The following is a 24,977-nucleotide window of genomic DNA, read 5'->3' on the forward strand; positions in this document are numbered from 1 at the left end:
ATAAATCCAACCAATTAAATAGAAAGCCATAATTCTGTTTCCACACTACCGGCTCTTCAATTAAAGCACATCTGTAGTAAGGGTACATAGGGAAATAAAAGAGATTGGAGGTGGGGGTGGCAGGAAGGAAAAGGTATGGGAAAGGAACAAAGTGCTGAACGCCTGCACCTGCCTAATTACCAAAAGCCAGGCTTGTTTCCAGGATGCCTGTTAGCCTCTATCTTTCTCCAAACTATTGAGGATTAGGAACTTTCCCCTCCTAAATCAGACTCCCTCAACATGGCGTCATTCAGATGTTTGGGGCTATAATTCTCATCTGCCCCAGCTAGTTTGGCTGTATGATTCCCAGGACTGGTGGGTAGTGCAAAGCATCTGGGGGGCACCAGGCTGAGGGAGGCTGTTTTAAATGTAGGCTAAAAAAATCTGGACCACCGGCTTCTGGGTTGAATCCAATGATTTCTGCTCCCATAACGTAACTTCTCCCTCCTGTACCCTCCCAGATCTGCTCCGGGGGAGGATAAGGGAACCCTCAGGGCATATATGGGGGGGAGTGCAAGGGGTATGCTGTGGGGAGGAGAGAATGTTCTGCTGGATTCATGACTTCTTTGGCTGCAACCCTCTGTATCCAGTGCCAGATTCCTTTCTTGCAACTGCCCATTCCTGTGGATTCCCAGAATGCAGTACAAACTAGCTGCAAAAAGCATCCAGTTAACATGGTGCCTTTTCCAAACTCTTATTCTCTTAGCTGCACAATCGCTGCAGTCCTGGGGACTCTCGCTTGGGAGATGACTACAATATACCACACTGGATAAACCACAGGTGCGTGTTTGAAGTTGGAACTGTTGCAGCCAAGGCTCCACCTTGGGCAATGCTCACATGGGCCTGTCTTCCCTCTCTGCTTTTGGTACTTGGGACTTCTCTCTGCTCTCTCTCCCCTCTCAAACATCAGCCCTGGGCAGTCTTGTCCTCAGCCTCCACTGAGTCTGCTCTGGTGTTGCTTCGAATCCCTGTATTCCTGCATTGCTTTTCTCCTTAAAACATGGAAGGGGGGTAGTTTTGTTCCCCCCTAATCTCAGCTTGTCATTACATGTGAATCGGAGATTGTGGGTTACAACAAACTGTGGCTAGTTTAACAAGCCAGATCCAGAAACCATGGTCTGAAGTTGAACTGTTTTGAACATAGTCAGTTTGTTGTAACCTGTAGCCTTTGGTTTATTAAGATCAGGTTGGAGATGAAATGCTACCACCGAGTCAGAAAGGAGATGGAGTGAATGTGCAAACCTGAGTCTCCCTTGGGCTTGATCCAGTTTGTGTGTGTAGTCGCCAAACCATGGTTTAGTGTTACATGCAAACAGAGCCATTGTCTTTCTTCTTCCCTTTTCCAGTTTCTACACCTCCAAAAGCCAGCTCCAGTGTAACAGCTTCACTCCACGGATCAAACTGGCTGCCAGGAAAGTAAGTGGGCTCTGTTAAGATGGGTCTGTCAACCTTTTGGGGGGGGCAGTGGGCACATCAGGAAGTTGCACCAGTCACTAAACAGCTGTGTAAAAAAAAAGGATGAGCTAGGACAAGCAGGAAGAGCAAACCATCTGCCATGCCTTGTTGATTTTTGAGGGGCTATTTACTGAGACCTTTTGTGGGCGCCATAGGAGGTACCGGTGGGCTTACTGACACCTGTGGGTCCTACTTTGGCAGTTCCTGATAGAAGAGCATTTTCCTTGACTCACTTCCTCTCCCCACACCCTTTAGCCAAGTCATGTTGTCATAGTGAGCAGCTTTATGAGTTCCGCATTGGTATGGGGGGGGGGGGGAACCTCAGCCATCAGGGGTGATCTTTATTCATTTGCTTTGGCTGATGCATGAAATGTAGCAGATGCTTCTCTGTTAAAATGCAGTCGCCACAGGCAATTTCAACCTTGCACAATTGAAAGCTGGCTGGTTGAAGCTGCATGAAATAATTGCATGCACGGTGGAGACCTTAAAAGCTCCATTTGCACCGGGTTTTCCCAGCACAGAAATTACTTTTAAGCTCTCCACTGAGCTTACTGGGCTCTAGGAGTCTCTTTCTCGACCTTGCTTGAAAAGTAAGGATAGTTGCATGGGGGTGGTTCATATATAACATGCCCCCCCTCCGGTTCATTTGTACTGTAGGCTTTTAAAACAGTAAGAGTTCACCAAGCACTTCAATGTGAGATATTTGAGGGGGGGGTGTGCATTGGGTGACTGCATGACTTGTCAGAATATTCCTGGTCTGAATCTTATTGCTTGTAATGCAGTGACCGTTCCATGGCCAAAACTAACTTAAGTTTCGAATGCTTTCTTTCCTTTGCCATTTTTCGGGCCGCTTGGATTCCAGCCGCAGAGTGAAAAACTGAAAAGCAGCAGGGATGCCTGTGAGTAGTCATCCCAGGTTGTTATTGTCAAAGGGTCCTACCTCCATTGATCGTTGACAGATTGGGTTTATATCCTCCAAGGTGGCAGACACGTTTTTCCTCCTTCCCATTTTATCCTCACAACAATCCTGCAAGACAGATTCAGCTGAGAGGCAGTGAACCGGCCCAAGGTCACCCAGTGAGCTTTGTGGCTGAGTGGGGATTTGAACCCTGGTCTCCTAGGTCCCAGTCTGACACCCTAACCACTACTCCACGCTGGCTGTTAGAGGCAGTCAATGCCTCTGAGCACCCATTGCTGGGAATCCCAGGTGGGGAGATAGCTGCTGTTGCATTCAGGTCCTGTTTCCAAAGAGGCATCTGATTGGCCACTAGGAGAACAGGAAATTGGACCACATAGGTCACCTTTCGTCTCTACCAGCAGGGGAATTTTTTTTTAAATTAAAGATTTTCTTGATTTACAAAAGTGTGTGCAATGTCTCTCATATTTTTTTTCCCATGTAACATTATTACAAATTAGTTTCTTTTTTTTAAAAAAAAAAATTTTATTGATACAACAAGAAAAAAACACACACAAATACCGAATTACACACAAGAATAACCATAGACACATAATTTCCTTAGCAAACAATAAAACATATATTGGTCTTAACACTAAAGACCCAACCTCCCGTCTATTCCATATTTCAATATCATATTACTTATTGCCAATACACGCTTTTATCATAATTAAACTTATTCTTAATATATCTAATTTCCTATATCTACCTTGCAACTATTACTGAAGTTCCTTGAATGCTGCAACAGAATTTTACAAATCAGTTTCATTTGTTGAGACATTAGGAAGAAAAGGGGAAAAGGGGGGAGGAAGATGGGTGGGGGTGGGTTCGGGTGGTGATGTTTCTATTTTACCTACTATATGTAGGGTTTGGTGTCAGCGTTGCTTGTGCAGGTTCTTTGCTGTTCACTTGTGTTCCTTTGGTGGTGAGAGAGGTTGGGGTTGGACTAGGGTGTGGTTGTTCATTTGTGGTGGTCTTTGTTTTCATGTGTGAGTGGGGTGGGTGGGTGTTTTGGATCAGGTTAGCCATATTGATTTGTATACTGTTGGTGGATTTTTGTCATTGTCTTGTTGGGCTGTGTATGTGATAAAGGGGAGCCGTACCGGGGTGAAGGCGTCGTCTTCTATTTGTCAGCAGGGGAAATTCTCACGCTGATATTATGCCGTTTTGCCCAAGAACAGAGACCAGGTTCTTAAAAGCTGCCCCAGTCAATAACGTGCTGTTACTGCCTTCCAGCTTTGGGAGCCCCGAAAGAGACAGAGAACGCTCTCCCCATCCAAGTGGATTACGATGGTTACGACGCCCAGGTTTTCCGTCTGCCGGGGCCGTCCAGAGCTCAGCGTTGTCCCATCTTCAGGTAAAGAAGCTTGTGGGGCAACGAGCCAAATTGGATGGTGTGCTTGTTAGCCATTACCACAATATTACGAATCTGGAGCGCCTTTGCAGAGGGAGGGAGCGTAGATCAACACACACACACCCTTCTCCATCAGCTTCACATTTCTGCTGGGCTTCCAACCTGCATCTGCTGTTTTAACCATGAGCTCCATCAAAGCACACCTGGAAAATGGTTTCCCGCTGTAGCTTCCCATGGATTTTTTCCCCATTTCTTCTTCCTTTTTTTAAAAAAACCCTTCATAATCAGCTTACTGTGATTGGTTAATTCAGGGGTGGGGAACCTTTTTTACTCTGAGGGCCACATTCCCTTCCGGGCAGCTTGCTGAGGGCCATGTGCAGAGAAGCAAATGCTACATTTGTCGATGTAGGCTTATTTCTGAACACTTAACACCATCAAAGTTTTCAGGAGCACATCTCAGCCAGGCAAAAATGCTTAGGAAGCAAATCAGGGCCCGCGTGGCCTGGGGAGCGTTCCAAGGGCCAGGTAGAGATTCTCTGAGGGCCACATTTGGGCCCCAGGCCTGAGGTTCCCCACCCAAGTTAAGTGACAAAAGGTCTTTGTGACATGACTGGAGCTGGGCCTCTGCCCTCCCTTCCACCTGGTGCTTTTTGCCAGCAGGTCCATCCGGGAACGAGAGAGCCGCCCCCGGAAAAGCTCCAGCTCCTACGACGTCTCTTGCAGTCCTTCCCTGCAGAGCCGGCCTTTGCCCCCGGAAGAGGTGAGGAGCCAGGCGTCGGACGACAGCTCCCTGGGCAAGATCTCCAACATCCTGATGATCCCCCGCCAGCACCTCCACCTCCAGTATGAAGTCAGCAGCTCCTTGGGCTACACCAGCACCCGAGGTCAGGATGAGGCCCGATGTGAAGCGGGAGCATTTCATTCCTTTTGAACATATCGTCTCATTTCTTACTGTGGATTATTTCATTAGACATCGCCTGCGTGTCACCTCCCAAAACATACAGGTTTCAGAAAAAAGAACATATTTTTTAAGGCGGAAGGCGGCATTTGAAATAAAAAATTATACAGGCAATTCTCATTTTGCACGGGGGTTACGTTCTGGACGTAACCCCCGTGTCGGCAGAGCAAGCGTAAGCCCACTCTGTCTCTTTTCGTGTCCTTATGAGGTTTTTGCGCTACTTCTGGGTTCAGCGCTGTGCACATGTGCACAATTGTGCATCATTCAGACATGCCTAAACCAGTCATTGCCTGTATTTGTTTTGGTTCAGATCATGGAACCCTTTACAATGATCGATAACACATCCTTTCCCTCTTAGAATGCTTTATTATTAAATCAGTAAATTTCATAGTTGCACCCTGTATTTCTTTATTGGCGATTATTACAACTTAACCTTTGTGGGTTAAACCACAGAGCCTAGGACCTGCCAATCAGAAGGTTGGCGGTTCGAATCCCCGCGACGGGGTGAGCTCCCATTGCTCAGTCCCTGCTCCTGCCAACCTAGCAGTTCAAAAGCATGTCAAAGTGCAAGTAGATAAATAGCTACTGCTCCGGTGGGAAGGTAAACGGCCAATAAAGCGAGATGAGTGTCGCAACCCCAGAGTCGGTCACGACTGGACCTAATGGTCAGGGGTCCCTTTACCTTTACTTATCCTCTCTCTCTCTCTCTCTCTCTCTATATATATATATATCCCTTACTTTTCCTTTCATTTCTCTCCCCCCCCCCGCCCCCAAAACCTGTTTGTAGATTGTTCTGAACTGTCCCCAGAGAGGCCTCCTCACTTCCTGAGCCAGCCTTCATCCCCTTGGCTCATGGTACCCCTCCTATCTCACCTGCTCCGTCTTAAGTGCCCTTGTCCTCCTTCTCCAAATAACAGCACGTGGAGTGGGCGGCCTACTTCTCTGGCCCACTTATCAAATCATTTAAGGAGGTCAGCATAGTTGGGGAGCCCCTTGGGACCCTCCCCCCCCCCTTACAGCCTCAAACTGTGGAAAAATTAGCGGCTGTTTTCCCAAGTGGATTTATTGTCTAATCATAGCAGCTTCTTTTTTAGGATCTCCCTTTTAAAACATCCCTGTGAGGTCCAGCATTCTCAGGGGTTAGGTAGAGAGCTGGACTTGTCTAGAGGGACTTTAAGATTCAGGGGACCTTGAGCAGGTGGTTCTTTCTCAGCTTCAGGTACCTAAAGCCTCACCGTGGCATTTTGAAGGCAAAAATATATAGCAAGAAGAAGCTAAAGATCTTGTTTCTTGCTGCTGCTTTTAGTTTAATTGTTGATTATTGTAATCTTGCATTTATTTTAATCTTTTGCAAGCTGATTTGGGTGGTTCCCTTTCGGAGGAGGTAAAACATTTGTGCATGCATACACATCGTCGTCTAATAACTGGCCTGAAATCAGAGATCTTTGATTGAAAAAGTCATCTGTGGACAGCCAAAGAACTGCCTGTGTTAAGACTGGTGCTTTCACTAAAATAATTCCGATTAAGTTAATTCACTGAATTGGTTCAAAAGTATCCGAATTGCCCCTGCGAGTAGTTCCTATGTTTTCCAGGTAAAGTGAACATGAAATAAGTTCCCTTTGCAGTGGACCTTTCTGTGATTTTAAATTCAATTTAGTTTTGTAGCCATTGCATTTACCATTTTTACCAGTTTGAAGAGTTATGCTGCTGTGTAAGCTTAAAGGTTGCAAGGAAAAATAAATACGACAATCATTCATGTTTAATAATAATAGGAAAAAAAGATGCTAAAGAGCACTAAGTAATTAAACAGCACCCTCTGGACTTAATGATTTTTCTTATTTCATAAAATTGATTTAAAAAAAACTAAAACTTGGTTTGTTAAAAACAAACCAATCTCAAAGCGGTTTAAGATCATTAGTAAAAACAATTTAAATGTTCAGAAAGTTAAAACCAGCAATAAACTGAAAGCACACCAGCCATTCTAGACATCTGGGTAGGCTCAATAGGCAGGGAGTTCCAAAGTGCAGGTGCCGCCATACTAAAACATAGATGAACTTGGGTATGTTGCCTTCAAGATGGGTCCTCCTCTCCCCCCACTTTTGCCTGGGCTGGTAGAGCAAAGATGTTTACATGCCTGAGTCAGAAACGCCTCCCCACCATTCCTGCCCCTCAATGGGGCACAATCTCCTTTGAAGCTGTTCAGAGTAAGCCTTGTTGGGGTTAGTGGGCGCTGCGCAAAAGCACCCTGTTTGTGCCCAGTGGATTCAGTCTGTCCGTTTCCCATTACAGTCCCACCCACCCAAAAAAATCTGTGTGGGGCATGTGTCTTAACTGGCTGCTTGGTAGGTTCCTTTTGTGCCTGTCGGATTCTCCCAATTGACGGGAAGTTTTTGTTGTCGTCATTTCAGATGCCCTTGAGAATATGATGGAGACCCAGCAGCGAGACTCCAGTGCCCCAGGGAGATTTCACGTTGGGAGTGCCGAGTCCATGCTGCACATCCGTTCTGCTGGGGGCTATGCGCCGCAGAGGGCCCTCATCAACCCCTTTGCCCCCTCCAGGATGCCCATGAAACTCACATCGAACCGGAGGCGCTGGATGCACACCTTCCCCGTGGGTAAGGAGACGGAAGGCTACTAGCCACTTATTGTGGCAGAATGGGTAAGGAGACGGAAGGCTACTAGCCACTTATTGTGGCAGAATGATTATTTGGGACTGCAGCTTCCGCCGACTCTAGCCAGCATAGCCATGTTAGCTGAGGCTGATGGAAGTTTCAGCTCAGAACATCTGGAAGTTACTAGGCTTGGGGATGCTGGGCTGGATCAGGGTTTCCCAAACTTGGGTCTCGAGCTGTTTTTGAACTACAACTCCCATCATCCTTAGCTAGTGGTCAGGAATGATGGGAATTTTACAGCGGTAGCTCGGGTTACAGATGCTTCAGGTTACAGACTCTGCTAACCCAGAAATAGTACCTCGGGTTAAGAACTTTGCTTCAGGATGAGAACAGAAATCGTGCGGTGGCAGCGGGAGGCCCCATTAGCTAAAGTGGTGCTTCAGGTTAAGAACAGTTTCAGGTTAAGAACGGACCTCCAGAATGAATTAAGTTCTTAACCCGAGGTACCACTGTAGTCCCAAAACAGCTGGAGACTGAGACCGTGGGTTAGATGAACTCTTTGCCTGGTCCAACAAGGTGCTTCTCATGTTTGGTTCAGGCTATTCATGTGAAAGATTGCACCCCTTTGGCAAACTGCACATTTTTATTTTTATTGTTTTAAATAATATTTATTACTTTTCCAGCAATTTAAACACTACCAAAAAAAAGAACAATACAGTACAGAAACACTACATAACACTAGCACACTAAACTAACAAAACAAAAACAGGCAAACTACACATTTTTAGACTGTGGCAGGAACAGCTCAGGGGACGCAATGCAAACTCGGCCACCTCTGTGTTCGATTTGGTGGGAAATTGCTGCTTCAGATGCAATCTTGTGGCATGGAGAGTCGGTGTGGAGTGTGGGAGGAGCTGGTTGGCAAATCAAGTGATAACTGCATCATGTGCTTGGGCAGGTCCTTCTGGAGAAGCCATCCAGATCCACCACCAGACGCGTCAGAACATGGCCGAGATGCAGGGCAGTGGGCAGAGGGACTGGACCCACTCCTCTGCAGAACTGCTGGAGCTGGCCTATCACGAGGCAGCCGGGAGGTGAGGCTGCCCAAAGGGAACACATAGGGGCGCTTTCCCCTAAACTTACAACCAAAAGTGGGTCTCATTGATAGAGCTTTCAGGTGTTAGGTCCATAGCAAGTCTGATTCCACCTCAAATTACTCTTTTTGGGGGGGGCTATAGTTTTTTAATTTGATTTTTAAAAGTATAAACATACAACAAAAAACAGTTCCTAACCCAAATATTGAGATTGCTCTGAATCTCCTGACTTCCCCCCATCCCTTCCATGGGTCCTAACGATATTTTTTTACAACTGCATATCAATACTTATCCAAATTTTTAATCCTTCTAAATTTACCATACTTTCCATAACTTTACAAGTGTGGTTAAAATCCTGCTAATGTTTTAACCTGTTTACAAAGGTCTCGTAAATAAATTATAAACTTTTCCCATTCCTTGTTAAAGTTCTGGTCTTCTTGATTACTGAGCTTCCCAGTTAATTTTGCCATTTCGGCATAGTCCATCAACCTGGTTTGCCATTCTTCTCTGGTCGCCACCTCAAATTACTCTTCTCTTGGCCTTTGCCTACAAATGTTTGGGCTGCAGCTCATTCTGCATTAGTAAGAACTCAATCTTTCAAAATGGCAGCACATACACTTTGGAACTCCCTGCCTATTGATATCAGGTAGGAGGAGCCTTCACTGTACCTTTTTCAAACACCTGCTTAAAACCTTTTTTTAAAAAAACCCTTAAAAGCCTCTCCAGACACATAGATGTTGACATGCTTTAATCTTCTTTTACTGTTATCTTTAAAAGCTTTCCTTTCCTTCTCTCCAGGCATGGAGTTGCTCACCATCCAGATGATGGCACTTCCTTCATGAGCTTCAGTGGCATGGAAGATTACTCTAACCAGCTCACTGGCAGCCATGCCACAGGTGATAACGGTTGGCACAAGGCGGGTGGCAGGCGGGCTTCGGTGATGATGCAGGCCTGTTCCAAAACTGACCCATAACATACACCTGTCTGGGCATTCGTCATGGAAGAGCAAATTGCAGGGACCGTGAGCATTATGTCCCTGCAGTTAGTGCCCATGTGGTTAAACTGTGGAACTCACTCCCACAAGAACCAGTGATGGCCACCAACTTAAATTGCTTTAAAAGAGCATTAGACAAATCCATGGAGGAGAGGGCTATCAATGGCTACTAGCCATGACGGCCAAAGGCAGCATTGCTTCTGAATCCCAGTTGCTGGAAGCCTCAGTAGGGGAGAGGGCTCTTGTGCTTGAATCCTGCTTGCTGGCTTCTTCCCATTGGAGGATCTGTTTGGCCACTGTGGGAACACAAGGCTGGACTAGAAATGTTCTGTGGCTCACGAAAGCCCTCTCTGCACCTCCTGTCATGGCGAAGGTCTCTTTTGTCGGTGAATTTCTACTCAATATTGATCCAGAGTAGATTCCAACGTATAGTTAGCAAAGTAAAAACTTAAAACACGTTGCCGGATTCCCAAGAAAATAGACCAGAGGCAATTAATATTTCATCCAGCAGAGCTTTACTGCTACTGAAGGCAAATGTGCATAATGGTCACAAACCAGAAATCCAGTTGCAGCAGACTTAACTTAAACTTAACAATAACTAATAATAAGACTAAAACCTTAACACTAAGCGTACTATATACAGAACACCACACCAGAAGGAAAGAGAGCTAGAAAAGACTGAGACCCAGGCCTCACTATTATAGTCAGCATGACCTTGACAGAAAGATAACAGAACCAGTTTAAACCAGCTGTGCTCTGCTTCTCTGGAGGAATAACCCAAACATCATGAACCTTCTGCTTGTTTTTTTCACACAGACGCTCCCAGAAGCTTCCAGAACCCTCTTGAATTATTAGAATAGGAAAGATCAATACTCTCTGTACTAAGAAATGCAAGCTGATATCTTTCCCCTTCTTTCAGGAATGAATGCCCGAAGCCAGAACAAGGACTCCCTGGAGAGCGCCGTCTCTAACTCTCCAGATCCGAGTAAGAGCAGTGATGACAGGGTTGGGGAGGAGGAGGTTGGTCTGTGTAGATGAGGGCAAAAGTGAGAGAAGCACTTCCAGAGTCCCAAGGGCTCCCGATCGCCTCCAGTTCCTTTTGCTCCCTCTCTCCAAAGTGGTAAGTTTTGGGATAGGGCTTTCCTTCCATCTGGGATTTTCCCATACAGAAGCTGTGGGGACACAGTCCCACAGAGGAAGGCTTCTGGTTGCTCAGTGACCGGATCTTCAGCTGTCTGGAACATCCCAGAATATTTGTCTGAGAGCGAGCAATACTAACCACAGCATTAAAATAAATCTGCCTGGGTAAGGGAACTGGTGCAAAGGGTTGTTTGACTGTCTCCTCATTTACTATCTGTGAACCACGAGCAGGGCAAATGTATTGTTAGACTAATGAATGTTGACCTGTGAGAAGTTGGGGGAGGCAGCATCCCCCTCCTGGGACCTTATCTTCCCCCCCGGCACCCCGTCTGGGTTGCTGGGTTCACCATGTCTTAATTCTAAGAACAGGGTGACATACTTAACTGGGTTTTGTGTTCCCACATACAGGAAAGCTTTCTCCTTGACACAATTGAGTGCCTTGATATTGAATCTTTTAGAAGGCAGATGTAATAAAGTTGCTGGACAGTCCTTGTAATAATGAAGAGGCAGTTTTACATCTCCTTTTCAAATGCAATTTTTATTGAGGAGGTTTGGAGGTGGATGGAGAAAACTGCTGTACCCTCTTGCACAGACTTTGCCAGGTTGCCCGTTCAGAGTCCTTTTTGGGACTGTTTTATCGAAGGGCTGCAATTCTTCAATCACAGAGTCAATTGCAAAATTCTTAAATGGAAGGATTTTGCTTAGGCGGCCTATGATTGTTTTTTGCGTTTCCCCCTCAGAGAGCTGTGAGGCTCTTGCAAATTGCAGCCGTTCTGGGTGGAGACCAGAGCACAGTCTGTGCCCTGGGATGGAAAGAGGGAAGCTAGATTGCTCATCCTGTGGAACCTGAGTACAATTCCCACTCCACAGCGAAAAACTTTGGTCCTAGGGCTTGATCTGCCTGCCATTTAAAAGTTGGTCTCTGTGTAAATTTGCCTTCTGTTTGGATTTATTGTGCCCATCTTCTGTGATCAATAATATCTGCCAAGCCCAGAGTGTCTTGCGAGGCTCACTCCGATGCATGAATTTGCCCTTGATGGCTTAGCCTTGGGACATAGGTAGGACTTGAGGGAAGTGTTTCTCTGAGCATGTGTAGAGTGCTTTTACCACATGGATGTGGGAACCAGCCCAAGTAGCTGCTCTGACAACCCTTGTTAGCAGGAGATGAGCCCCAGGAACCCTCTCCCGGGTGCAGATGCCATTCTCCCCTTAGCTTGGCTTCTGTCAGTCATTCTGTTGAGCCAGACTTACACATCTCGAGTGTGGGAGAGGGCACTATGGGGAAATGAGTCCCCCATCTTCGTCTCCTCCTTCTGCACCTGTCAGCTGGCTCGGAAGGTGCAAAGAATGTCCTGCCCTGGCCACTAGGCTGGGGATGCAGAGGGGCTTTTGGCCGAGAGGAGTCTCGATGCAGCCCATGCCCAGAGTGTGGAGCAACTGGCGGCTTTGATCCTGTGAGCTCTGCTTCCTTGGAAGCTGCTCCCCTTTAGGGGGAAATGGGGGGGGGGGCACTGCGCCACCAGCCATATCCTCCCATGTCTGCCTGCCTTCTTACTGGGTGGCTCTGCCTGCCTTTGGTCTGGGTGCCTCCTTCCGCCGGCCTCCCTGCCAGTTCCACCCACCGCCCCATTCCAGGCAAGGGTCACCCCAGCAAGATCCCCCTTTTCACTATTCCCCCAGATCCCTTCTTACCTCCCTGTGCTGCTCATTCTTTCCTTTTAAATTTTTTTTCCATGCTTCCTTTTCCTGCTGCTGCTGCTACTGCTGCTGCTCTAATGAGTGTGCAACTTCTGCTGGGTGCCGGCCGCTCTGCTGCCCTCCCTTAGCCCTCCTCTCTTTCTCTGGCACTTTGACACAGGAGGGGAAGGGTCTTCACCCTCTCCTGTTCTGGGCTTGGAATACGGGTGTTGTCCTGCACTTCTTCATTCATTCGCCTCGGGATGCTTTTAATAGCTGTTGTTGTTTTTTAATTCCTGCAGCTGCTGTATTGGTTCGAGTTTACAAATCGAAAGGCGAATTGAACTGTTAATTAACTTTATTTTTATTCCCAATTGCATGATGGGAGTGAATCGGCATGGCCACTGTGTTGTTTAACAAACTCTGTCTTTCTTTCCCTACCTTCCTCCCCTCTTCCTCGACCCCTCCTCTTACCTCATTTTCCCATCCTGAACAATTTTCATTCTCCTGCCCCATGCAAATCTATCTTTTTCTTTCTTTCTTTCTTTCTTTCTTTCTTTCTTCCTTCCTTCCTTCCTTCCTTCCTTCCTTCCTTCCTTCCTTCCCTTTTCCCTTTTCCCTTTTCCCTTTTCCCTTTTCCCTTTTTTCCCCCTTTTCCCTTTTCCCTTTTCCCATTTTTTGCCTCTGTGGCACTTCATTCTCCTCCTCCTCCTCCTCTCTCTTTTTCTCTCTCTCTCCTTCCTCCCTCGCACTGATGCCCAACCCACCCCCATTGCCTTCCGCCCGGTGACGAAACGAGGCAGTTCTGACGCTGTCTGCTCCCCCCGTAGTGCCAGGCTTCTGTTGTACAGTCGGGGTGGACTGGAAGTCTCTTACCACGCCCGCCTGCCTCCCCCTCACCACGGATTATTTCCCGGACCGCCAGAGCCTTCAGAACGACTACACCGAAGGGTGCTATGACCTGCTGCCCGAAGCAGATCTGGACAGGTACACTTACCCTGTGGCTGAAATCGGAGAGCTGTCCCTGTCCCATTGGGTGCTTTGGGATGCTGAACTGGCTGGGCTAGGCTGGGCCTGGTCACCAGTGGCTGGAGAAATAGCAAGCAATTGGGAGGGCAGGGGGGGTCACGGCCAGGCCAGCTTCTTCCAGGTAGTGCCCCTGGTGGTGAACATGAGAAGAGCCCTAGTGAATCAGGCCCATGGCCCATCTAGTCCAGCCTCCTGCCCTCACAGTGGCCAACCAGATGCCTTCTTCTGGGAAACCCCACAAGCAGGACTTGAACAACAAGAGCCCTCTCCCCTCCTGGGGAGGCAGAGCATAGCTGTCATGACTAGGAACTGTCAGTAGTCCTCTCCCCAACAAATTTGCCCAATCCTCTTTTTCCCCCAATTTTTTTTTTATTCATTTTCTAACACAAATAAACAATACAAATGTGAAGATTTTTGTGGTAAAAGTAAGTGTGATAAAGAGATGCGGGTGGTGCTGTGGATTAAACCACAGAGCCTAGGACTTGCCAATCAGAAGGTCGGCGGTTCGAATCCCCGCAATGGGGTGAGCTCCCGTTGCTCGGTCCCTGCTCCTGCCCACCTAGCAGTTCGAAAGCACGTCAAAGTGCAAGTAGATAAAGAGGTACCGCTCCAGCGGGAAGGTAAACGGCGTTTCCATGCGCTGCTCTGGTTCGCCAGAAGCGGATTAGTCATGCTGGCCACATGACCCGGAAGCTGTACGCTGGCTCCCTCGGCCATTAAAGCGAGATGAGCACCGCAACCCCAGAGTCAGTCACAACTGGACCTAATGGTCAGGGGTCCCTTTACCCTTTAAGTGTGATAAAAAAAATGGTTAAAAATTATGATATATGAAACTGCTAAAGATGAGGTAAAATGAAAATCAGACGGGGGGACTTGGGGAAGCTCACCTAACAATGTTTAGAAAAAATAAGGATAAGACAAGAATTTGTTTGTATGCCCAATCCTCTTTTAAAGCCATCCAAACTGGCGGCCATCACTGCCTCCTGTGGCAGCATGTTCCGCAGTCCAGCTATGCACTGTGTAAAGGGAGACTTCCTGAATCTTCCAGCCTCCCCCTTCATGGAGAAAGCCGTCTGGTTGGCTGCTGTGGGAAGAGGGTGGTGCCTGATTGGCTGCCTGAGGTAGGGACAACTAACTCACTGCCTGCCTTTTCCCTTCTCAGGAGGGACGAGGAAGGTGTGCAGATGACGGCCCAGCAAGTGTTTGAGGAGTTCATATGCCAGAGGCTTATGCAGGGCTACCAGCTCATCGTGCAAAGCAAGCCTCAGAAGCCGCCTGCAGCCGTCCAGCCGCCTCTCAGCAGCAGCCCCTTGTACAGCAGAGGTAAGGGCCTGCCCAAGACCCTCTCTTCCTCCTCCTCCTCTTCCTCCATTTTAAGGAGGGAGATTAATGAGTTCAGATTAGCCCTTTGCTGACTTGGAAATGCAGTTGAGCAATGGTGGGAGACAAGCCCTCTTCCCAGGCTATGCCTGTGCAACACCCCTCACCAGCCTTGCTTTGCACCCTCCTGGAGTGTTTTTGCCTGGCTGCGATGTGTCATTGAACTCCGATTGTGTCTCTGGCTTGCCGGATGGAGGGGAGAGATGGTGGCGGTGCATGCATGTGTAGAAAGCAGCCTACTGTACAGAGTTAAAATGCTTCTGTGTTTTTATTGCTGCAAACCACTTTGATATATACCGTATTTTTCGCTCTATAAGATGCACCAGACCATAAGACGCACCTAGTTTTTGAAGGAGGAAAACAAGAAAAAAATAATTCTGAATCTCAGAAGCCAGAACAGCAAGAGGGATCGCTACGCAGTGAAAGCAGCAATCCCTCTTGATGTTCTGGCTTCTGTGATAGCCGCGCAGCCTGCATCCGCTCCATAAGACGCACACACATTTCCCCTTACTTTTTAGGAGGGAAAAAGTGAGTCATAGAGCAAAAAATACGGTATATATATTTATTTACGATATATTTGATATTTATTTATTTATTTATTTATTTACGATACCCTTCCTACAAACCAGGCCTCGTGTCACGAATCCGGGCTGAAGAGGAGGACCAGTACTGGCTGAGCATGGGCCGCACCTTCCACAAAGTGGTATTGAAGGACAAAATCATTACCGTCACTCGGTATTTGCCAAAGTGAGTAACTTCGGCAGCCTTAGGTCAGGAGTGAGGAACCCTTTTGGCTCTGTGGGCCAAAATCCATCCATTCTTCCTTCTTTTCTTCCTTCTGTCAAATCTGATTGAGAGGTGGGTTTTACCACCCACCCGTCAGAATCCCTTGCATGAGGTTTCCAGGTTTGGGAGCCATAGCGCAAGGGGCGTTGCCAGCCATACACTTTGCAAGCCTCGCACGCTTCTCCTTTCCACCTTGGATGATGGAACAAGTCCCTCTCCTACAAGGCACAGTGTTTGGTTTGTTATATATAGGGGGTGAGGTGATCTTCTGGGTATTGATCTTCAGATGGAACTCCAGGGCCAATGTGGACTAGCTGCTTGGCTTTAAAAAATATGAAAATAAAAAAGCTTGTGGGTTTGAGTTGCCTTTGTTTTCTCTGTTCTCTTTAGGTATCCGTATGAATCAGCCCAGATAAACTACACCTACAGCCTGTGCCCTTCCCATTCTGACTCTGAGTTTGTCTCTTGCTGGGTTGAGTTTTCCCATGAGAGGTTAGAGGAATACAAATGGAATTACCTGGATCAGTACATCTGCTCTGCAGGTTCAGAGGATTTCAGGTAAGTGCTGAGCAGCCTTCAATGACCTGGTGCTCTCCAGGCATGTTTGAAATTCACCAGGCGCATTTTGCATCTGGCTATCGGCCACTTGCGACCAAGTGAAGATGCCTGAGTGCCAGGATGGTGCCTGACATCTCCACCATCTGGAGGTGCATGCCTGGGGATCCTTGGATTTTCCCTGTTTTCATCACATCCTATAGAATTCTACCTGTGATATTTTATCTGCATGATCGGAACAAATTTCAGGAGCCAAAAAGTTGCGTTGAAAAATATGACTTTTGAGCCGTCCGGCCACAAAATGGCAACAAGAACTTCTGTTTCGGCAACTGTAACCATGGTTTAAGGAGGCATTTGGTACCTAGCTTATATATCTGAGTTTTTAACACTGATCTCCAGCTGTGTTTGATATCAGTTCTTCAGAAGAATAGGATGAACTCCTAAAGCAGCATAAAAGTGTTTCTTTTGATACTTTTAGACTTGTTTTCTCATAGTAATTTGGGCAATTTGTCTATGTCTGGCTGGCTGCTCCCTGTATTGCATGGAAATCTTACTTGTGTTGGATTTGTGTGTGTTCTGGTTGTGACTGCTCTGCATCTTTTTTAATGTAACAGACTTGTTTTGCTTTGTTTTGTTTTGTTTTTAAAAAAGAAGCCCACAACTCTGGTCTCTGGAGTGTGGCAGCAACCCAGTACAGCCGCTGCAGCTCCTGCATCAAGCTTGAGAAGGAGATGCTTCGATGGGGATCTTCTTGTGTACAGGGGAGGGAGCCATGTCAACCTCTGGGCTGCAGGCTGGCCAGCAGCCCCTTGCCTGGTTGCCCCACGTGGCCAGGAAGCATCCCCTCCTGGCCCCCAAACTCTGAAGTAGAATGAGAGTTTGGCTCCTCCTTTGCTGCCAGGCTGCAAGGGGTGAGCGCAGATGGGTAGGAAGAGGTGTAGAAATCTGTAAAATATGTTTGCAAGGTTGGTTGACTTGACACTTAACTCAAATTGAGCAGCTTGGCAGACGTTTGCCATACATGACACAGAATCGGAAAATTTTAGAATTGGGAAGGGTCATCCTGCAAAGCAGGAATCACGGCCAAAGAATCCCTGACAGATGGCCATCCAACTTCTTGTTTAAAAACCTCCAGTGAAAGAGAGTCCACCACCTTCCAAGGGAGCCTGTTCCAGTGTCGAATGTCTCTTACCATCTGGAAGTTCTTCCTAATCTTTAGTTGGAATCTCCTTTATAGTGGTACCTCGGGTTACAGACGCCAGTGTGGTGTAGTGGTTAAGAGCGGTAGACTCGTAATCTGGTGAACCGGGTTCGATTCCCCGCTCCTCCACATGCAGCTGCTGGGTGACCTTGGGCTAGTCACACTTCTCTGAAGTCTCTCAGCCCCACTCACCTCACAGAGTGTTTGTTGTGGGGGAGGAAGGGAAAGGAGAATGTTAGCCGCTTTGAGACTCCTTAGGGTAGGGATAAAGCGGGATATCAAATCCAAACTCTTCTCTTCTTCAGGTTACAGACTCCGCTAACCCAGAAATGGTACCTCGGGTTAAGAGCTTTGCTTCAGAATGAGAACAGAAATTGTGCTCTGGTGGTGCGGTGGCAGTGGGAGGCCCCATTAGCTAAAGTGGTACTTCAGGTTAAGAACAGTTTCAGGTTAAGAATGGACCTCCAGAACGAATTAAGTTCTTAACCCGAGGTACCACTGTATTGTCCAAAGACACACGCACATTATGATTTCCATGTGTTTCTCCACCCCACCCCCCTTGGCTTCCCCCCAGTCTCATTGAGTCGCTGAAATTCTGGCGGACTCGCTTCCTGCTGCTGCCGGCCTGCATCAGTGCCACGAAGCGCATCATGGAGGGCGAGGCGCACTGCGACGTCTACGGGGGCAAGGCTCGCTCGGACGAGGAGGAGTGGCAGCTCCTGGATGGCTTCATCCGCTTTGTGGAGGGGCTGAACCGCATCCGCAGGCGCCACCGGTCGGACCGGATGATCCGGGTGAGCCGGTGACCTGAGCCAGCGCTCTTTGAATTTTTGTGGGCCCCTTCACACATTCTGCAAGGCGTATCGGGGCCTTGTGGCCTGCATGCTGACTTTTGGCAGGGAGCTGCTGCCAGCCCCTGCTCCCTTGCGAGCCTACCTGCTCGTGATGCTAGTCAGTCTTTGTACCACTCATGCTTTTTCTCCACACCTTTGCCAGATTTTAATTCTCATGGGAGTCAAACAGGTATAAAACTGATGTAACAATTTCCTAGTGGAGACTGAGCTGAGGAGGGATTTTTCTAATCACAGTCCTATAGTTGAAGAGCTACTGAAACGTCATGTGACTTAATACCTCTGGCTCCATGGTAGAGTACAGGCCTCTCCCCACAACATGGGAGTTACATTCCCAGGTAACACACATGTGCATGAAATTGTGTATAGTGGGGACAGCCTCTAAACATGCTCTAAACCTCTGGAAACCCTTGAAAAAAACCCTTTTAAAAACCAGCAGCACTTACCAGACTGGCACAAATCACTCCCTACAAACCATTCTCAAACTCCCAACTCTCCACAGGCCTCAAAGGTCAGTGCAAAGGCTTATGGGGTTGAAGTTGCCAAGGCTAACCATCCTCCCGCTCTCTTTGCGCCATTTTGCAGTTTAAACCGATTAATGATTTCCCAGTGCTGCACGTATGCATGGCCGCATGCGAGTCAAACACACGTATCTGGGGAGACTTCTATACCGGCTCTGCATTCAGAAAGTCCCAGGTGCAGTCTCTGTTGGCATCGCCAGACTCCCTGCCTTAAAAACTAAGGAACCACTGCCAGCCAGTGTAGGGAGTACTGAGCTAGCCAGACCAATACTCTTGATTTAGTATAAGTCAGATTATGATGTTCTTGTGACCTGTTTGTTTTCTCTGTGTGTTTCCCCCTCTTCCCTTTCCATTGCCCCCCAATGATCCCTTTCTATTTAGAAAGGGACCACTATGAAAGGCTTGCAGATGGCGGGTCCGCTTTCCGCTCATTCTTTGGAACCGTCCGGGCCTCCCCCTCTGGGTAAGAAGGGGACCTCTGCACTCTCGGCTCTGCTGGAGATGGAAGCCAGCCAAAAGTGAGTTGGGACACTAAGCAGTGTGTTGAGTGTCATGAATTATTATTTTTTTAAATAGTTTTTATTGAGAATTTCAACATAACAAATTATCAAAAACGTATCATCTTCATTTCCCGCCTCCCCAAGAAAAACCCACCCACCCCCAGACTTCCCTCAGCTTCTCTCTCCGGTTTTTCAACACATATAATTCTCTGCATATTATAAAATAGTAAAGATCCTTAAATTATTTATCTATTATGTTAACAATAATAAATTTATGTATGTTTATTCAAAGAGTGTCATGAATTCTACTCATATTGATCCAGAGCAAATTCCAGCATATAATTAGCAGAGTAAAATCTAAAACACGTTGCTGGATTCCCAAAGGCATAGACTAGAGGCAATTAATATTCCATCCAGCAGACCTTTACTGCTACTGGAAGGCAAATGAGCATAACGGTCACAAATCCAATACATTCAGGATTAGCACTGTTCATAAGAAATCCAGTTGCAGCAGGCTTGACTTAACAGTAACTTATAATAAGACTAAAACCTTAACACTAAGCATACTATATACAGAACATGACACCAGAAGGAAAGAGAGATAGAAAAGAGTGAAACCTAGACTCCTTCTGGCCTTATTATTATAGTCAGCATGACCTTGACTGAAGAGATAACAGAACCAGTTTAAGCCAGCTGTACTCAGCTTCTCTGAAGGAATAACCCAAACATCATGAACCTTCTGCTTGTTTCTAGGCAGAATAGGAACTTACGTGTCAGCTAGAAACTTCCAGCTTGCACCTGTTTGTATCACGCAGAGAAGCTTCCAGAGCCCTCTTGAATTAATTAGAATAGGAAAGATCTCTCCACATATAGGAAAGATCTCTCCACATCAGATCAATAATTTCTGAACCAGAGCAACCGACGTGACTTTGTGCAACAGGCCACATTCTGCGCAGAAACACACATGCAGGTTGAAAGGGTCGAGTGGGCAGCCAAACTGTTCTTGTGGTTACTTCCCGCAAATAAGAAGTGTGAGTTCATCCCTCTTTTCTGCCTACACTTTCTTCTCCAGGACTCTGGGAGAGCAGCAGGCGGCGGCAGCAGCAGCAGCACTTGCTGGGAAGAGCTCCAGCCAGCCAGCCGAGAACAGCAGCAGCATCGCCATGACACCGACATATGTGGACAGTCCACGCAAGGTAAGGACACGGCCTCTGGGGCTTGGTTTCAAAGAGGCCACGTTTGCCCCATGCATGTTGCTGGCATGGACCCATCTGCTAACTCTTCCGGCCGAGCTGTAGCCTCACTCGCTCCATGCGGGGTCATGACTCTGTTGTCTGTGTGAGGGAATTCCAGAGGGTTTGACCACACCGTCCGGGAAAACGTAAAGAGACACAATGAGGAATCTTGAGTGGTGTCTGTAACAGCTTCCGGTTTGGATGACTTTAAAAGCGGGGTTCGTCCCGTTCACTGAGGACAAGACCATCAGCGGCTGCAAGTCAGTGATAGCTGTGCTCTCCCTCCTCTGTCAGAAGCAGTACACTCAAGAACCACAAGTGGGGAGAGCACTGCTACGTTCAGGTCCTGCTTGTGGTTGTCTTCTCCTTGGACTAGATGGGCCATTGGCCTGATCCAGCAGGCTCTTCTTGTGTTCTTACAGTGGTGCCTCGCAAGACGAAATTAATCCGTTCCGTGAGTCTCTTCGTCTTGCGGTTTTTTCGTCTTGCGAAGCACGGCTATTAGCGGCTTAGCAGCTATTAACGGCTATTAGCGGCTTAGCGGCTATTAACGGCTTAGCGGCTTTAAGAAAAAGGAAACAAACTCGCAAGAACTCGCAAGACGTTTCGTCTTGCGAAGCAAGCCCATAGGGAAATTCGTCTTGCGGAACGACTCGAAAAACGGAAAACTCTTTCGTCTTGCGCGTTTTTCGTCTTGCGAGGCATTCGTCTTGCGGGGCACCACTGTACATGTGTACGTAGCCTTGTGCAAACGAGTGTCTGTGAGGAACTATTTGCAGCCCTTCCACTTCAGCAGAATCCATCCAGTCCCTTTGGCTTGGTCCAGCTGTTGTGTTTTTGTTTTGGTTTTACACTGGCTTCTTCAAAACTTAACAAAAACACGGGTGGACGAGGAGTTTCTCTGGGTCAGCCAAGCTACCTGGATTTGTGCATCCTTTAAAGGAGAGAGGGTGCAGGTGTGAAACAGGGAGCCGGTTTGGAAAGGATGTCGGACGGCCATCCTCCCAAGCCTTTGTAAATGTTCGCCATGCTGAAGGGCCTTTGCGTTGGTGTTTCAGTGTGATCTATCGGCTGTGCGGAGCAGTTAACCAGGTTGAAATTAAAATAAGCTGAATGCGCTGGCATTCTATGCCTTTTCTGATAACATCGTCGGCCTGGATAGCTCAGTTGGTTAGAGCGTGGTGGTGCCAGGGTTGCAGGTTCGATCCCCATATGGCAGTGGTGGCCAAACTTGGCCCTCCATCTGTTTTGGAACTACAGTTCCCATCATCCCTGGCCACTTGTCCTGTTAGCTAGGGATGATGGGAGTTGTAGTCCAAAAACAGCTGTAGGGCCAAGTTTGGCCACCACTGCCATATGGGTACAGCTGCATACTCCTGCAATACAGGGCATTGGACTAGATGATTCTCAGGGTCCCTTCCATTTCTACAATTCTGTGATTCTATGAAGGGCAGAGGATTGGAGCTCTTGGGAGTTCTAAAAGTGCATCGCATTATTATCCCAGTATTGCAGAGAATGGGCTGAAGCTGAAACCCAGTGCCTTGCTTCTGCTACCAACTGGCAAAGTAGCCTCAGGCAAGGTTTAAGATGGAGTTGATGCAGTTCCCATGCTTAGTCACACCATGCTAGGAGTTACCTTGGCTATTAAGACCCAGGTTGCGTATCTAGGAAACTGCTGCACCAAGAAAGGCATTAGATGCACCATCATGGAGCAAAGGCCTCTCCTGATCACATGTGAAAAACCTGGAGAAACTCCACCCTCCCAGTGAAACTGAGAAATAAAGTTATACATGGCAAGGAGAGATGCTGCAGCTCATGGACATACAGTGAAACTGAATGTTGGAGAATTCAGGATGGGTGAAAGAAAGTCCTTTTTCACACAAGAGTTAAACTTCCAGAGGCAATGATGGCCAACAGCTTATGAGAGTCTTTGAAAGAGGATTCAACAAATCGATGGAGGGGGATAAGGCTATGTTCTCACTCCACTGGTGGAGACAGTAAATGCCTCTGGATACCAGTTGCTAGAAACCACAGAAGGGGAGAGCGCTGTTGTTGTACTCAAGTCCTGCTTGTGGGTTTCCCTTGGCAACATACAGTAGACCTCCCCGCTCCAGGAAAGACACCCCCTTGCGCCCCTTCCCCATACTTTGAATGGATGATGTGCTTGCAGGAAAGTGGGCGTGTTTTGCATGCCTTCCCATTGCTATGCAACCTTCGTTGCTTCTTGAAATTAAGAGCCCCCATGCTGTTATGCTAGGACCTTGTGGTCAGGGCAGTGGAAAAGTCCAGAATGTGGACAGGGATTGAGCACAAAATTTGGTTTGCTTGGAATCTCAGCTTGCTTGCTTGCTTGCTTGTCCGTTTGTTTGAAGGGCAAGTTTCTAGCCCTCATGCCTGAGAGGAAAGCATGCGGGAGATGCCTGACGAAATCCCAGACACCAGAGGAATGGTGGAGTTAGATGTTTAATGCCTGCAAGAAGCATCTGCGTCATTTCGCTCTTCCCGTGGCAAGCAAAGCAGATTCAACATGTGGAGGTCACGCATGCTGCAGGCTCCTGCTTTCTTCAGTGCAGAATTTTGATTCCCAGGGTGCATGGATCCCTAATGACTTTGTTTTCAGGGTGTTGAAGCCCTCCTGGCCCGGCATGTGGTGCTTCAAAGTGCTTGCTCTTTTCACCCTGGGGGAGGCCCCTCTCTGGGTGCTGGAGGTGTTTCCTCCCCCTTCCTTGCCGCCTCCTTTGCCCTTCCTCCTCTTCCTGATGGTGACAGTTCTGCACAAACGTGTGTCTTCCTCCCCCATCTTGTTCCTGCTGCTGCCACCCACGGCTTTTTGCTCTGATGCCTTCAGGATGGGACCTTCTTTGTGGAGTATGTCCGGAGCCCACGCACAGCGTCTGCCTTCCACACGCAGGTCAGTTTCCTGACAGGCCCCTGCTGTCCCTTGGTGCAGCTGGTCTTTTTAGCGGAGCCCCATTATCTCTCCCTCTGCTACCACTTCTGTTCTCCTCTTCCTGGGTTCTTATGGAACTCCCTCCCACTGGAGGCAGTGGTGCTGGGATTGCTTTAAAAGAGGGTCAGGCAAAACAACAGAGGAGAATAAGGATATTAGTGGCCACCAGCCATGACGGCTCTGCTCTGCCTCTATGGTTGGCAGCGATGGTTCTGAATGCCAGTTTCTGCAAACCACAGAAAGGGAGACTCGTCTTGCACTCATCCCCTGCTTGCAGGTTTCCCAGAAGAGGCAACTGGTTGGCCTCCTTGAGGAACTGGAGGCTGGACTAGATGGGCCACTAGCCTGATGTCCTCTCTCTTATTGGGCTCTGAGGGTTCTGCATCCCAGGAGGCTCACACCATCTTCTGCGGCCAGGCAAGATCTTTTTTTCGGTGCGTGACCTGCTTCTAACAGTTTTGAGAGCAGAGGATGCTGGAATTGCAGGAGGTGGAGGGAGGACGAAAGTGCCATTGGGAACATGCAGTACCGGTTAATATATAATGAGAGCTGTTCGTTCCTCTTCAGAGAAGGCTGGAGGGGATCCAGGGCGAGGCTGGCTCTGCAATTCCAAGCAGAGCATCTGTTCCTCCTGGCTGCTGAGACAGTGTCATGTAGGTGGTGAGGGGGGAGGGTGTGAGGGTGTGAAGTGCGGGGCAGCGGGGAGGTGTCACATAAGCTGGGCCTGCAGGAAGCCATCCGTCCCCAGGCGGGCAGGGGGCTGCAGTGACGCTATTTGTTCCTCTTTCCCCCACCCTCCCTTTTTAATCGTTTTTTGTTGCCTTCTTGCAAAGTGAAATAAGAGTCAATAGAACTTAAATAACTGCTTAAATAACCTGAAGAGGGTTTCTTGTGTTCAGAAAGATAATGAAGGTTGCAAATCACTCGACTGTGGTGTGAATTGAAACGCCTCTGGGAAAACAAAAAACAGATTGTCTCTCAACTCGGAACCCTGATTTAGAGATGGTGGTGGAGGGTTTGGAAAGCGGCTGAGATTTTATTCATTTGTCGCCTTCATCTCCCACCTTTTTCTCCCAAGGAGCTCAAGGTGACGTACATGGTTCCCCCTTTCCTCATTGAATCCCCACAACACCTCTGTGAGGTAGGACAGGTAGGGACAGACCTGAGGCCAGGCCCAGTGAGCTTTGTCGTTGAGTGGGAAATTGAGCCCTAGTCTCCCAGGTCCAAGTCGGATGCTCTACCACTGAACCACCCCTTCAAAGGAATTAGGAGGATGGTATCCGTTAACGATTGCTTATGAAATTAGATGGAAGTTTTGCTCAGCGTCGGAACAGATCCATAGGTGCTCAAGACAATCATTAATTTTAAGACCTTAATTTGGACTGTGATGGCTCCCTCTCTTCCCTTAGCCCCGCTGCCGGCTGAGGCCTTCAGTGCTTCATTTGTGCGCATGCACCCCAGTGCCTCATCTACCAAAGCTTTGACATACTGTGTTGTTAGCAGCAGATGGGATCCGTTTTGGGGGCAGCTGGCCTCGTTTTGACGTGGAGGCTTTTGAGGCTCGCATTCCTTCCAGAAGGTTCTTTGTTGTTCATTCCACCGCAACTCCCAAGCCTTCCCTTGGATCGTCCCACTTTCCAGTCCTTGGGGGGGGGGATGTTCTGTGTCATCACACAAGCTGCAAGCCTGAC

At 47.9% G+C, this 24,977-nt stretch overlaps 1 protein-coding gene across 5 annotated transcripts in view; it reads left to right on the forward strand.

Annotated features, from left to right (window-relative positions):
• The window catches only part of DEPDC5 (DEP domain containing 5, GATOR1 subcomplex subunit), a 50,265-nt gene that overhangs the window by 13,114 nt on the left and 12,174 nt on the right, over positions 1 to 24,977 (forward strand). For 3 of the 5 annotated variants that reach the window (XM_080986160.1, XM_080986162.1, XM_080986161.1), the window contains exons 17-33: positions 746 to 819; positions 1,386 to 1,455; positions 2,357 to 2,393; positions 3,686 to 3,806; positions 4,464 to 4,687; positions 7,170 to 7,376; positions 8,332 to 8,467; positions 9,266 to 9,363; positions 10,381 to 10,446; positions 13,082 to 13,265; positions 14,470 to 14,630; positions 15,317 to 15,434; positions 15,864 to 16,031; positions 17,804 to 18,023; positions 18,983 to 19,119; positions 20,174 to 20,297; positions 23,185 to 23,247. In XM_080986160.1, the coding sequence (XP_080842286.1) occupies positions 746 to 819; positions 1,386 to 1,455; positions 2,357 to 2,393; positions 3,686 to 3,806; positions 4,464 to 4,687; positions 7,170 to 7,376; positions 8,332 to 8,467; positions 9,266 to 9,363; positions 10,381 to 10,446; positions 13,082 to 13,265; positions 14,470 to 14,630; positions 15,317 to 15,434; positions 15,864 to 16,031; positions 17,804 to 18,023; positions 18,983 to 19,119; positions 20,174 to 20,297; positions 23,185 to 23,247 (2,208 nt within the window). The remainder of the gene's footprint in view (positions 1 to 745; positions 820 to 1,385; positions 1,456 to 2,356; positions 2,394 to 3,685; positions 3,807 to 4,463; positions 4,688 to 7,169; positions 7,377 to 8,331; positions 8,468 to 9,265; positions 9,364 to 10,380; positions 10,447 to 13,081; positions 13,266 to 14,469; positions 14,631 to 15,316; positions 15,435 to 15,863; positions 16,032 to 17,803; positions 18,024 to 18,982; positions 19,120 to 20,173; positions 20,298 to 23,184; positions 23,248 to 24,977) is intronic. The other 2 variants (XM_080986163.1, XM_080986164.1) reach the window with 2 other exon arrangements.

The sequence above is a fragment of the Podarcis pityusensis genome (assembly GCF_964106645.2).
Source record: "Podarcis pityusensis genome assembly, chromosome: 16".
Taxonomy (NCBI): Eukaryota; Metazoa; Chordata; class Lepidosauria; order Squamata; family Lacertidae; genus Podarcis; species Podarcis pityusensis.